General features: G+C 43.2%; 1 protein-coding gene across 1 annotated transcript in view; it reads right to left on the bottom strand.

Moving 5' to 3' along the window:
• Positions 1-5,169: 5,169 nt before the first annotated feature.
• LOC115127019 (macrophage mannose receptor 1-like) overlaps positions 5,170-14,538 on the bottom strand; it is a 50,713-nt gene continuing 41,344 nt past the window's right edge. Inside the window, exons 4-7 of the mRNA XM_065023434.1 lie at positions 9,875-10,237; positions 8,014-8,189; positions 7,745-7,940; positions 5,170-7,632 (exon numbers count right to left, since the gene is read on the bottom strand). Of these exons, the coding sequence (XP_064879506.1) occupies positions 7,265-7,632; positions 7,745-7,940; positions 8,014-8,189; positions 9,875-10,237 (1,103 nt within the window). The 3' untranslated portion in view covers positions 5,170-7,264. The remainder of the gene's footprint in view (positions 7,633-7,744; positions 7,941-8,013; positions 8,190-9,874; positions 10,238-14,538) is intronic.

Below are 14,538 nucleotides of genomic sequence, written 5' to 3'. Positions count from 1 at the left end.
GAAATTAAGATTACCAGTAATAAATGGGTAATAAGACATCCAGTAACGATATGGAAATTAAGATTACCAGTACTGAAATAGGTTTTCAAATAACCAATATTAAAATAGGTAATAAGATAACTAGTAATGATATGGAAATTAAGATTACCAGTACTGAAATAGGTTTTCAAATAACTATATTAAAATAGGTAATAAGATAACTAGTAATGATATGGAAATTAAGATTACCAGTACTGAAATAGGTATTCAAATAACCAATATTAAAATAGGTAATAAGATAACTAGTAATGATATGGAAATTAAGATTACCAGTACTGAAATAGGTATTCAAATAACCAATATTAAAATAGGTAATAAGACATCCAGTAACGATATGGAAATTAAGATTACCAGTACTGAAATAGGTATTCAAATAACCAATATTAAAATAGGTAATAAGACATCCAGTAACGATATGGAAATTAAGATTACCAGTACTGAAATAGGTATTCAAATAACCAATATTAAAATAGGTAATAAGACATCCAGTAACGATATGGAAATTAAGATTACCAGTACTGAAATAGGTATTCAAATAACCAATATTAAAATAGGTAATAAGATATCCAGTAATGATATGGAAATTAAGATTACCAGTACTGAAATAGGTATTCAAATAACCAATATTAAAATAGGTAATAAGATAACTAGTAATGATATGGAAATTAAGATTACCAGTACTGAAATAGGTATTCAAATAACCAATATTAAAATAGGTAATAAGATAACTAGTAATGATATGGAAATTAAGATTACCAGTACTGAAATAGGTATTCAAATAACCAATATTAAAATAGGTAATAAGACATCCAGTAACGATATGGAAATTAAGATTACCAGTACTGAAATAGGTATTCAAATAACCAATATTAAAATAGGTAATAAGACATCCAGTAACGATATGGAAATTAAGATTACCAGTACTGAAATAGGTATTCAAATAACCAATATTAAAATAGGTAATAAGATATCCAGTAATGATATGGAAATTAAGATTACCAGTACTGAAATAGGTATTCAAATAACCAATATTAAAATAGGTAATAAGATAACTAGTAATGATATGGAAATTAAGATTACCAGTACTGAAATAGGTTTTCAAAAAAACAATATTAAAATAGGTAATAAGATAACTAGTAACGATATGGAAATTAAGATTACCAGTACTGAAATAGGTATTCAAATAACCAATATTAAAATAGGTATTAAGATAACTAGTAATGATATGGAAATTAAGATTACCAGTACTGAAATAGGTATTCAAATAACCAATATTAAAATAGGTAATAAGATAACCAGTAATGATATGGAAATTAAGATTACCAGTACTGAAATAGGTATTCAAATAACCAATATTAAAATAGGTAATAAGATAACTAGTAATGATATGGAAATTAAGATTACCAGTACTGAAATAGGTATTCAAATAACCAATATTAAAATAGGTAATAAGATAACTAGTAATGATATGGAAATTAAGATTACCAGTACTGAAATAGGTTTTCAAAAAAACAATATTAAAATAGGTAATAAGATAAACAGTAATGATATGGAAATTAAGATTACCAGTACTGAAATAGGTTTTCAAAAAAACAATATTAAAATAGGTAATAAGATAAACAGTAATGATATGGAAATTAAGATTACCAGTACTGAAATAGGTATTCAAATAACCAATATTAAAATAGGTAATAAGATAACTAGTAATGATATGGAAATTAAGATTACCAGTACTGAAATAGGTTTTCAAATAACCAATATTAAAATAGGTAATAAGATAACTAGTAATGATATGGAAATTAAGATTACCAGTACTGAAATAGGTTTTCAAAAAAACAATATTAAAATAGGTAATAAGATAACCAGTAATGATATGGAAATTAAGATTACCAGTACTGAAATAGGTTTTCAAAAAAACAATATTAAAATAGGTAATAAGATAACCAGTAATGATATGGAAATTAAGATTACCAGTACTGAAATAGGTTTTCAAAAAAACAATATTAAAATAGGTAATAAGATAAACAGTAATGATATGGAAATTAAGATTACCAGTACTGAAATAGGTTTTCAAAAAACAATATTAAAATAGGTAATAAGATAAACTAGTAATGATATGGAAATTAAGATTACCAGTACTGAAATAGGTTTTCAAAAAACAATATTAAAATAGGTAATAAGATAACTAGTAATGATATGGAAATTAAGATTACCAGTACTGAAATAGGTTTTCAAATAACCAATATTAAAATAGGTAATAAGATAACTAGTAATGATATGGAAATTAAGATTACCAGTACTGAAATAGGTTTTCAAAAAAACAATATTAAAATAGGTAATAAGATAACCAGTAATGATATGGAAATTAAGATTACCAGTACTGAAATAGGTTTTCAAAAAAACAATATTAAAATAGGTAATAAGATAACTAGTAATGATATGGAAATTAAGATTACCAGTACTGAAATAGGTTTTCAAAAAAACAATATTAAAATAGGTAATAAGATAAACAGTAATGATATGGAAATTAAGATTACCAGTACTGAAATAGGTTTTCAAAAAAACAATATTAAAATAGGTAATAAGATAAACAGTAATGATATGGGTAATAAGATAAACAGTAATGATATGGGTAATAAGATGACCAGTAATGATATGGGGTAATAAGATAACCAGTAATGATATGGGGTAATAAGATAACCAGTAATGATATGGGGTAATAAGATAACCAGTAATGATATGGGTATATAATATAACCAGTAATGATATGGGGTAATAAGATAACCAGTAATGATAACCAGTAATGATATGGGGTAATAAGATGACCAGTAATGATAACCAGTAATGATATGGGGTAATAAGATAACCAGTAATGATAACCAGTAATGATATGGGGTAATAAGATGACCAGTAATGATATGGGTAATAAGATAACCAGTAATGATATGGGGTAATAAGATGACCAGTAATGATATGGGGTAATAAGATAACCAGTAATGATATGGGGTAATAAGATGGTCCAGTAATCATAACAATGTGTTGGGCTGTAGGGTAATAAGATAACCAGTAATGATATGGGGTAATAAGATAACCAGTAATGATATGGGGTAATAAGATATGGGTAATAAGATGAACAGTAATACGTCCAGATAAGAAAATAAAAATAGTATGATATGAATCCAATTCAATAAGAGAATATACAACTATAAAAAAAATATTTAAATCATTTAAATGATTAATTATATAAAAAGATTGAGTATCCATCACCTTATGCAATGTAAATCTGAATATGTTCAGCTGGTCCCGATATCAGGGTCTGGAACAATGTGTTGGGCTGTAGGGTTCAGCTGGTCCAGAGATCAGGAACAATGTGTTGGGCTGTAGGGTTCAGCTGGTCCAGATATCAGGAACAATGTGTTGGGCTGTAGGGTTCAGCTGGTCCAGAGATCAGGAACAATGTGTTGGGCTGTAGGGTTCAGCTGGTCCAGATATCAGGAACAATGTGTTGGGCTGTAGGGTTCAGCTGGTCCAGATATCAGGAACAATGTGTTGGGCTGTAGGGTTCAGCTGGTCCAGATATCAGGAACAATGTGTTGGGCTGTAGGGTTCAGCTGGTCCAGATATCAGGAACAATGTGTTGGGCTGTAGGGTTCAGCTGGTCCAGATATCAGGAACAATGTGTTGGGCTGTAGGGTTCAGCTGGTCCAGATATCAGGAACAATGTGTTGGGCTGTAGGGTTCAGCTGGTCCAGATATCAGGAACAATGTGTTGGGCTGTAGGATTCAGCTGGTCCAGATATCAGGGTCTGGAACAATGTGTTGGGCTGTAGGGTTCAGCTGGTCCAGAGATCAGGGTCAGGAACAATGTGTTGGGCTGTAGGATTCAGCTGGTCCAGATATCAGGGTCTGGAACAATGTGTTGGGCTGTAGGATTCAGCTGGTCCAGATATCAGGGTCAGGAACAATGTGTTGGGCTGTAGGGTTCAGCTGGTCCAGATATCAGGGTCAGGAACAATGTGTTGGGCTGTAGGGTTCAGCTGGTCCAGAGATCAGGGTCAGGAACAATGTGTTGGGCTGTAGGATTCAGCTGGTCCAGATATCAGGAACAATGTGTTGGGCTGTAGGATTCAGCTGGTCCAGATATCAGGAACAATGTGTTGGGCTGTAGGATTCAGCTGGTCCAGATACCAGGGTCAGGAACAATGTGTTGGGCTGTAGGGTTCAGCTGGTCCAGATATCAGGAACAATGTGTTGGGCTGTAGGGTTCAGCTGGTCCAGATATCAGGAACAATGTGTTGGGCTATAGGATTCAGCTGGTCCAGATATCAGGGTCTGGAACAATGTGTTGGGCTGTAGGATTCAGCTGGTCCAGATATCAGGGTCAGGAACAATGTGTTGGGCTGTAGGATTCAGCTGGTCCAGATACCAGGGTCAGGAACAATGTGTTGGGCTGTAGGATTCAGCTGGTCCAGATATCAGGGTCAGGAACAATGTGTTGGGCTGTAGGGTTCAGCTGGTCCAGATATCAGGAACAATGTGTTGGGCTGTAGGGTTCAGCTGGTCCAGATATCAGGAACAATGTGTTGGGCTGTAGGATTCAGCTGGTCCAGAGATCAGGGTCTGGTTTTAGTAATCTGTTGTCGCGATACGAAACCTTCAGCCCCGCCCCTTGGCCGGCAGCGGGGTGCTAGAGGTGGTTAGCGTCCCGTTCCCTGGATTGGACAGGGCACTATAGATACTTCAGGTTATATCGGTATAACCAGGACCGCTCGCGTAGCCCTGCCTCTCTTTCTATATCGAAGCGTTGTCCGCGTAGAGAGGTCTTTTGCCTTGTCACTCTCAATGGTCTAGCTCTAGCTGGGATGTGTGAACCCCACCTTTATCCTCTAGACTCTTTGCTTCACCACTAATTGGTCCTTGAGTTGTTATTAAGCACTAGTCCTACCAGTCTCTGTATGATTTCCCTGTGGTTGAGTATTTCCCCTCTGTGATGTATCTAGTTTAAAGTGTGAAGACCTTTAGTCAACTTAGTCTCACTACTCTGCCCGTCGGCTATGTATCGCTTGGAAAATAAAACTTAGATAGATCGATAAGACAATTAAATGAATCACTACTGGACACACCTTCCTCTTTGTCTTTTAATGGTAACTCATTCTGTCATAGAGCATTGATCCCCGTTTCCAGTGTCCCGGTAGCGGGGAGTGTCAGAGTTGTTATCTCCCGTGCCGTTAACTGTCTTTGAGAGAACCTTTTGCTCGAGACAAAATAAGACTACCGTTTATTTTAGAAAACACTCTGTTTTTTGTCTTTTACAATCAAACACACTTCAAAATAGACCATTTGTTGCTCGGTCACACACAGCGTTAATCAAAAACATGCAAATGACTTAATGCTCTATAAAATGCCTGGTACAATGATAACACTTATCTCTATATTAAATGCTTGTAATAGTTATTTAATTACCTTTGAGAGAGGAGGAGGAGGAGACCCACGAGATCAGGAGCAGAGTTTCAATCGGTCAGAATTTGAGAAATGTAGTTTAGTGTAGCGACTCCCCTCTAACTGCCGAGAGGTTGAATTGGATTCGTTATTTTAACTAAATTGGATTCAAGTTATATTGAATGAGGAAACTAGAGTCGTTCTTGGTCAACTGATCGTCTACTGATGTTTCACTATCCTCCAACGAAAAACCCCTGGGTTCAGTGTTTAAGTCCTGTCTCGGGATGCCAAACTATTTCCAGTAATGCCGGTGATTAGACCTTGGTCAGGCGATCACAAAGCAGGGACTGTCATATAGTGGACAAAGCCTCAAGAACCACACACTGCCAGTAGTAATGGTTTGGAATAGATAGGAACACAAGGAGTCTCAGCACAAGAATCTAGTCCAAATTCAATAGAGTTAGAATCTAGAGATGAGCCAGGCACCAATACCTGGTTCAAATGGTTGTCTCTATGAATTCAGAATTCAAGAAGTCAGCGCTGAAGTATCGGCAGTTTCTCTATATATACCTTTTTTCACCGTCCAAAATCCCCTAGGTGTCCTGTTATTACCTACTACTTCCTCCCAATATTATTTCCTGTTTCGGTTGGCTAGTACATACATCTGTTCATACCCATATAAGGATGTACTTCCTACATAGCTTAAAGCGCTACCTTCCTCTTATAGAGTCCAGCCTATTCAAGCAATAATGACTCTAATAGATTTTCCCAGCCAGCAGATTCTCCTTCTACCATGGGCGGAGCCAGTTGATACCAGTCAGGTTCTGCTGTTTGGAAGCTTGGTTCTTCAGGGGGTGACATAGTCCAGGCGGGTAGCTCATCCGGTACTGTCATGTCTTTCATGGGTATTTGTTGAGTCGGGATGAAAGGCGGGTCTGGGGGGAGATCCTTTTTGTGTTCCACTACACTGTATTACAGAAATATATATATATTTTTTTAAAGATTAATGAAATAGAGAGAGAGAGAGACACAGAGAGAGAGTTCACAAACCTGTTCTACAAACACACTGAAGCCTCAGGACCAGAACATCCAATCAATCAGAATTAACCAAATTACATAACAGTTTTAAAAAGCGACATTAATTATTAGGAAGCACAAACACAAAGCACAATGCAGTGCTAACTGGCTCTAAATCGACAGTACACCGTGGTTAAATATTTGACCATGGTTACTGATCAAAACCTTAGAAAACCCTTGACAAAGTACAGGCTCAGTGAGCACAGCCTTGCCATTGAGAAGGGTAGACACAGGAAAACCTGGCTCCCTGTAGAGGAAAGGCTGTGCAACCACTGCAGAACCTGAGATGGAGCTGCATTTCCTGACAAAATGTCAAAAATATCAAAACAATTAGAGAGTGTCATTTCCCAAAATTTGAAGCCCTTATTCAAGGTTTCAAAGACCTCTCTGATGAGGGTAAGCTACCCGTCCTGTTGGGGGAGGACGCAGAGAGCTGTTGGTTGGCAGCGCACTACATTGCTGCCTGCTATAAGATGAGAGACAGAGTCTGACAGACCAATCAACCTGCACATGTCCTCTACTCTATGCTTATTGTTATTGTTCAATGTGTTGGTTATTGTGACCCTTGGTTATTGTTGTCACGTTGACATTTGTGATTTTATTATTTTAATATTGTAAATATCCAAAGTAAGCTTTTGCAATATGTACATTGTTAAGTCATGCCAATAAAGCACATTTAATTGAATTGAGAGAGAGATTAAAAAACTGATTAAATCTGACCATCCCTCTTGCTGCAGATGAAGTTGAATTTGTCAGTCTCAGGCAGGCCGACCCACTTCCCCCCATCTCTCTCTATGGCCCCCGTGTTCCCATACTGGTCCTTGCTGGTGTTGTAGCCCTCCCCGTGGGCCCAGTTGTGGTAGCAGGACTCTTCTCCATTGACCCAGAACCAGAATTCCAGAGTGCAGGTGTACCTCAGGCCCAGCCAGACGAAGGGACTGGAGGCCATCTTGGCTTTCTGTCGGACCCAGTGCTGGATGCTGTGGTTGTGGACAGACACCAGCTCCATGTTCCGGTCTCTGCAGTACCTCAGGGCTTCTGACCACGTCTTGTTCTCTGAGACCAGAACCAGTTTATCTGGAGGAAGAGACGGATATGGAGATTCATGCTAAATATTCACCAAATAACTGTCATTCTAAAGTAAATTTACATTTGTTTTATGAATATGTATCTAACCTTCTCCCCTCACCATCATAGCAGATAAAATGATTTTCGGTGACACAGAGGTGATCATTCCACTCTCCAGATGGGAACTTAACTTCCACACAGTGCTCTCCTCTCTCATCTGCCCCGTTTGGCTCGCCTGCCATCCAGTTTCTGAAGGTTGAGCCACTCTGGTCAGACCACCTCCAGTCTCTATACAGGCCGATCCACACCACCTCTTCCTGTCAATGTTTTGCAAATGCTGATTATGTTTTTAACACGGTGCTCAAAATGCAAAACAAATTAGTTGAAGTGAAGTGAACTTGCCTTCTTGGTGTTCTGTATGGCCTCATGTATGGTGATATTCTCTGTTACATCCCTCACACTGGCCAGGTCCTTATGGTTCTTCTGACAGTAGCGCTGAGCCTCACTCCAAGTCTTATTTTCAGTGACGAGGATGTACTGACTAGTGAGACTAGTGCGATTTGTGTCTATTTGAAAGAACAGAAGGAATATAAGAAGAGAAGAGATATAAATAAACATGATACAATAAAGACAAGTTCATACAGACAAACACATGTCTGGAAATAAACCGGTAGAATAAATAATAATAAATAAAATATCAATCTGTTGACTGAATCCAAACTCTTTGGTGTTTGACTGGTTGACAACCAGAAAGATGGAAGGAAAGACAGTGAAAAGGTTGACTGACAGGAAGATGACTGACAGGGGAGATGACTGACAGGGGAGATGACTGACAGGGGAGATGACTGACAGGGAGATGACTGACAGTGAAAAGGTTGACTGACAGGAAGATGACTGACAGGGAGATGACTGACAGGGGAGATGACTGACAGGGGAGATGACTGACAGGGGAGATGACTGACAGGGGAGATGACTGACAGGGAGATGACTGACAGGAGAGATGACTGACAGGGGAGATGACTGACGGGGAGATGACTGACGGGGAGATGACTGACAGGGGAGATGACTGACAGGGGAGATGACTGACAGGGAGATGACTGACAGGGGAGATGACTGACAGGGGAGATGACTGACAGGGGAGATGACTGACAGGAGATGACTGACAGGGAGATGACTGACAGGGAGATGACTGACAGGGAGATGACTGACAGGGGAGATGACTGACAGGGGAGATGACTGACAGGGGAGATGACTGACAGGGGAGATGACTGACAGGGAGATGACTGACAGGGAGATGACTGACAGGAGAGATGACTGACAGGGGAGATGACTGACAGGGAGATGACTGACAGGGAGATGACTGACAGGGGAGATGACTGACAGGGGAGATGACTGACAGGGAGATGACTGACAGGGAGATGACTGACAGGGAGATGACTGACAGGAGAGATGACTGACAGGGAGATGACTGACAGGGAGATGACTGACTGACTGACAGGGGAGATGACTGACAGGGAGATGACTGACTGACAGGGAGATGACTGACAGGGGAGATGACTGACAGGGAGATGACTGACAGGGAGATGACTGACAGGGGAGATGACTGACAGGGAGATGACTGACAGGGAGATGACTGACAGGGGAGTTGACTGACAGGGAGATGACTGACAGGGAAGATGACTGACAGGGAGATGACTGACAGGGAGCTGACTGACAGGGGAGTTGACTGACACGGGAGTTGACTGACACGGGAGTTGACTAACAGGGAGCTGACTGACAGGGGAGATGACTGACAGGGGAGATGACTGACAGGAAGATGACTGACAGGGAGATGACTGACAGGGGAGATGACTGACAGGGGAGATGACTGACAGGGAGATGACTGACAGGGGAGATGACTGACGGGGAGCTGACTGACAGGGAGATGACTGACAGGGAGATGACTGACAGGGAGATGACTGACAGGGGAGATGACGGATAAGGGAGATGACTGACAGGGAGATGACTGACAGGGAGATGACTGACAGGGGAGCTGACTGACAGGGGAGCTGACTGACAGGGAGCTGACTGACAGGGAGATGACTGACAGGGAGATGACTGACAGGGAGATGACTGACAGGGAGATGACTGACAGGGAGATGACTGACAGGGGAGATGACTGACAGGGAGATGACTGACAGGGAGATGACTGACAGGGAGATGACTGACAGGGGAGATGACTGACAGGGAGATGACTGAAAGGGGAACTCACCATAGCAGACAAAATGATGTCGTTTACCACAGTTCGCATCATGCCAAAGCCCATTTTGCATCCACACACAGGACTCATTGTTGTTTCTATTATCTGGTTGGCCTTTTTCCCAAAACATCTTCGTCCCTAATTCTGTGTCTCCCAGAGACCACCTCCAGCTGGTGTTATACAACCCTATCCAGGCTGGTTCAGTCAATAACTCAGCCTCTACTGTATTTATGAGTCTGTTCATATCTGCCATGTCGTCTATGGAGGCCAGGTCAGTGTGGTTCTGTCTGCAGTAACTCTGAGCTTCAGTCCAGGTTTTATTGATGTTCACAAAGTGGAACTTATGAGAGAGGCATGAGGGGAGGATGGACAGCCCTGTGGAGAACAAACCAACACTATGAGAGGAGGATGGACAGCCCTGTGGAGAACAAACCAACATTATGAGAGGAGGACGGACAGCCCTGTGGAGAACCAACCAACATTATGAGAGGAGGACGGACAGCGCCGTGGAGAACAAACCAACATTATGAGAGGAGGATGGACAGCCCTGTGGAGAACAAACCAACACTATGAGAGGAGGCCCTGTGGAGAACAAACCAACACTATGAGAGGAGGCCCTGTGGAGAACAAACCAACATTATGAGAGGAGGACGGACAGCCCTATGGAGAACCAACCAACATTATGAGAGGAGGACGGACAGCCCTGTGGAGAACCAACCAACATTATGAGGGGAGGATGGACAGCCCTGTGGAGAACAAACCAACATTATGAGGGGAGGATGGACAGCCCTGTGGAGAACAAACCAACACTATGAGAGGAGGATGGACAGCCCTGTGGAGAACAAACCAACATTATGAGAGGAGGACGGACAGCCCTGTGGAGAACAAACCAACATTATGAGGGGAGGATGGACAGCCCTGTAGAGAACAAACCAACACTATGAGAGGAGGATGGACAGCCCTGTGGAGAACAAACCAACACTATGAGAGGAGGCCCTGTGGAGAACTAACCAACATTATCAGCCTTGTCTCAGGATGGTAAGTTGGTGGTTGAAGATATCCCTCTAGTGGTGTGGGGGCTGTGCTTTGGCAAAGTGGGTGGGGTTATATCCTTCCTGTTTGGCCCTGTCCGGGGGTGTCATCGGATGGGGCCACAGTTTCTCCTGACCCCTCCTGTCTCAGCCTCCAGTATTTATGCTGCAGTAGTTTATGTGTCGGGGGGCTGGGGTCAGTTTGTTATATCTGGAGTACTTCTCCTGTCCTATTCAGTGTCCTGTGTGAATCTAAGTGTGCTTTCTCTAATTCTCTCCTTCTCTCGTTCTTTCTCTCTCTCGGAGGACCTGAGCCCTAGGACCATGCCCCAGGACCACCTGACATGATGACTCCTTGCTGTCCCCAGTCCACCTGGCCATGCTGCTGTTCCAGTTTCAACTGACCTGAGCCCTAGGACCATGCCCCAGGACTACCTGACATGATGACTCCTTGCTGTCCCCAGTCCACCTGGCCATGCTGCTGTTCCAGTTTCAACTGACCTGAGCCCTAGGACCATGCCCCAGGACTACCTGACATGATGACTCATTGCTGTCCCCAGTCCACCTGACTGTGCTGCTGCTCCAGTTTCAACTGTTCTGCCTTATTATTATTCGACCATGCTGGTCATTTATGAACATTTGAACATCTTGGCCATGTTCTGTTATAATCTCCACCCGGCACAGCCAGAAGAGGACTGGCCACCCCACATAGCCTGGTTCCTCTCTAGGTTTCTTCCTAGGTTTTGGTCTTTCTAGGGAGTTTTTCCTAGCCACCGTGCTTCTACACCTGCATTGCTTGCTGTTTGGGGTTTTAGGCTGGGTTTCTGTACAGCACTTTGAGATATCAGCTGATGTACGAAGGGCTATATAAATAAATTTGATTTGATTTGATGGACAGCCCTGTGGAGAACAAACCAATACTATGAGATGAGGATGGACAGCCCTGTGGAGAACAAACCAACATTATGAGAGGAGGATGGACAGCCCTGTGGAGAACAAACCAACACTATGAGAGGAGGATGGACAGCCCTGTGGAGAACAAACCAACATTATGAGAGGAGGACGGACAGCCCTGTGGAGAACAAACCAACACTATGAGAGGAGGATGGACAGCCCTGTGGAGAACAAACCAACATTATGATGTGAGGACGGACATTCCTGTGGAGAACAAACCAACACTATGAGAGGAGGATGGACAGCCCCGTGGAGAACAAACCAACATTATGAGATGAGGATGGACAGCCCTGTGGAGAACAAACCAACACTATGAGAGGAGGCCCTGTGGAGAACAAATCAACACTATGAGGGGAGGATGGACAGCCCTGTGGAGAACAAACCAACACTATGAGGGGAGGATGGACAGCCCTGTGGAGAACAAACCAACACTATGAGAGGAGGATGGACAGCCCTGTGGAGAACAAACCAACACTATGAGAGGAGGATGGACAGCCCTGTGGAGAACAAACCAACACTATGAAAGGAGGATGGACAGCCCTGTGGAGAACAAACCAACACTATGAAGGGGGGATGGACAGCCCTGTGGAGAACAAACCAACACTATGAGAGGAGGCCCTGTGGAGAACAAATCAACACTATGAGGGGAGGATGGACAGCCCTGTGGAGAACAAACCAACACTATGAGGGGAGGATGGACAGCCCTGTGGAGAACAAACCAACACTATGAGAGGAGGATGGACAGCCCTGTGGAGAACAAACCAACACTATGAGAGGAGGATGGACAGCCCTGTGGAGAACAAACCAACACTATGAGGGGAGGCCCTGTGGAGAACAAACCAACACTATGAGGGGAGGACGGACAGCCCTGTGGAGAACAAACCAACATTATGAGAGGAGGATGGACAGCCCTGTGGAGAACAAACCAACACTATGAGGGGAGGATGGACAGCCCTGTGGAGAACAAACCAACACTATGAGAGGAGGATGGACAGCCCTGTGGAGAACAAACCAACACTATGAGGGGAGGATGGACAGCCCTGTGGAGAACAAACCAACACTATGAGGGGAGGATGGACAGCCCTGTGGAGAACAAACCAACACTATGAGAGGAGGATGGACAGCCCTGTGGAGAACAAACCAACATTATGAGGGGAGGATGGACAGCCCTGTGGAGAACAAACCAACATTATGAGAGGAGGATGGACAGCCCTGTGGAGAACAAACCAACACTATGAGAGGAGGCCCTGTGGAGAACTAACCAACATTATCAGCCTTGTCTCAGGATGGTAAGTTGGTGGTTGAAGATATCCCTCTAGTGGTGTGGGGGCTGTGCTTTGGCAAAGTGGGTGGGGTTATATCCTTCCTGTTTGGCCCTGTCCGGGGGTGTCATTGGATGGGGCCACAGTTTCTCCTGACCCCTCCTGTCTCAGCCTCCAGTATTTATGCTGCAGTAGTTTATGTGTCGGGGGGCTGGGGTCAGTTTGTTATATCTGGAGTACTTCTCCTGTCCTATTCAGTGTCCTGTGTGAATCTAAGTGTGCTTTCTCTAATTCTCTCCTTCTCTCTTTCTTTCTCTCTCTCGGAGGACCTGAGCCCTAGGACCATGCCCCAGGACCACCTGACATGATGACTCCTTGCTGTCCCCAGTCCACCTGGCCATGCTGCTGTTCCAGTTTCAACTGACCTGAGCCCTAGGACCATGCCCCAGGACTACCTGACATGATGACTCCTTGCTGTCCCCAGTCCACCTGGCCATGCTGCTGTTCCAGTTTCAACTTCCACCTGACTGTGCTGCTGCTCCAGTTTCAACTGTTCTGCCTTATTATTATTCGACCATGCTGGTCATTTATGAACATTTGAACATCTTGGCCATGTTCTGTTATAATCTCCACCCGGCACAGCCAGAAGAGGACTGGCCACCCCACATAGCCTGGTTCCTCTCTAGGTTTCTTCCTAGGTTTTGGTCTTTCTAGGGAGTTTTTCCTAGCCACCGTGCTTCTACACCTGCATTGCTTGCTGTTTGGGGTTTTAGGCTGGGTTTCTGTACAGCACTTTGAGATATCAGCTGATGTACGAAGGGCTATATAAATACATTTGATTTGATTTGATTTGATGGACAGCCCTGTGGAGAACAAACCAATACTATGAGAGGAGGATGGACAGCCCTGTGGAGAACAAACCAACATTATGAGGGGAGGATGGACAGCCCTGTGGAGAACAAACCAACACTATGAGAGGAGGATGGACAGCCCTATGGAGAACCAACCAACATTATGAGAGGAGGACGGACAGCCCTGTGGAGAACAAACCAACACTATGAGGGGAGGAGGGACAGCCCTGTGGAGAACAAACCAACACTATGAGGGGAGGATGGACAGCCCTGTGGAGAACAAACCAACACTATGAGGGGAGGATGGACAGCCCTGTGGAGAACAAACCAACACTATGAGGGGAGGCCCTGTGGAGAACAAACCAACACTATGAGGGGAGGACGGACAGCCCTGTGGAGAACAAACCAACATTATGAGAGGAGGATGGACAGCCCGTGGAGAACAAACCAACACTATGAGAGGAGGCCCTGTGGAGAACAAACCAACACTATGAGAGGAGGCCCTGTGGAGAACAAACCAACATTTTGAGGGGAGGACGGACAGCCCTGTGGAGAACAAACCAACACTGAGGGGAGGA

The sequence above is a fragment of the Oncorhynchus nerka genome, linkage group LG10 (assembly GCF_034236695.1).
Source record: "Oncorhynchus nerka isolate Pitt River linkage group LG10, Oner_Uvic_2.0, whole genome shotgun sequence".
NCBI lineage: Eukaryota > Metazoa > Chordata > Actinopteri > Salmoniformes > Salmonidae > Oncorhynchus > Oncorhynchus nerka.
This window is presented reverse-complemented; position numbering and strand designations above follow the sequence as displayed.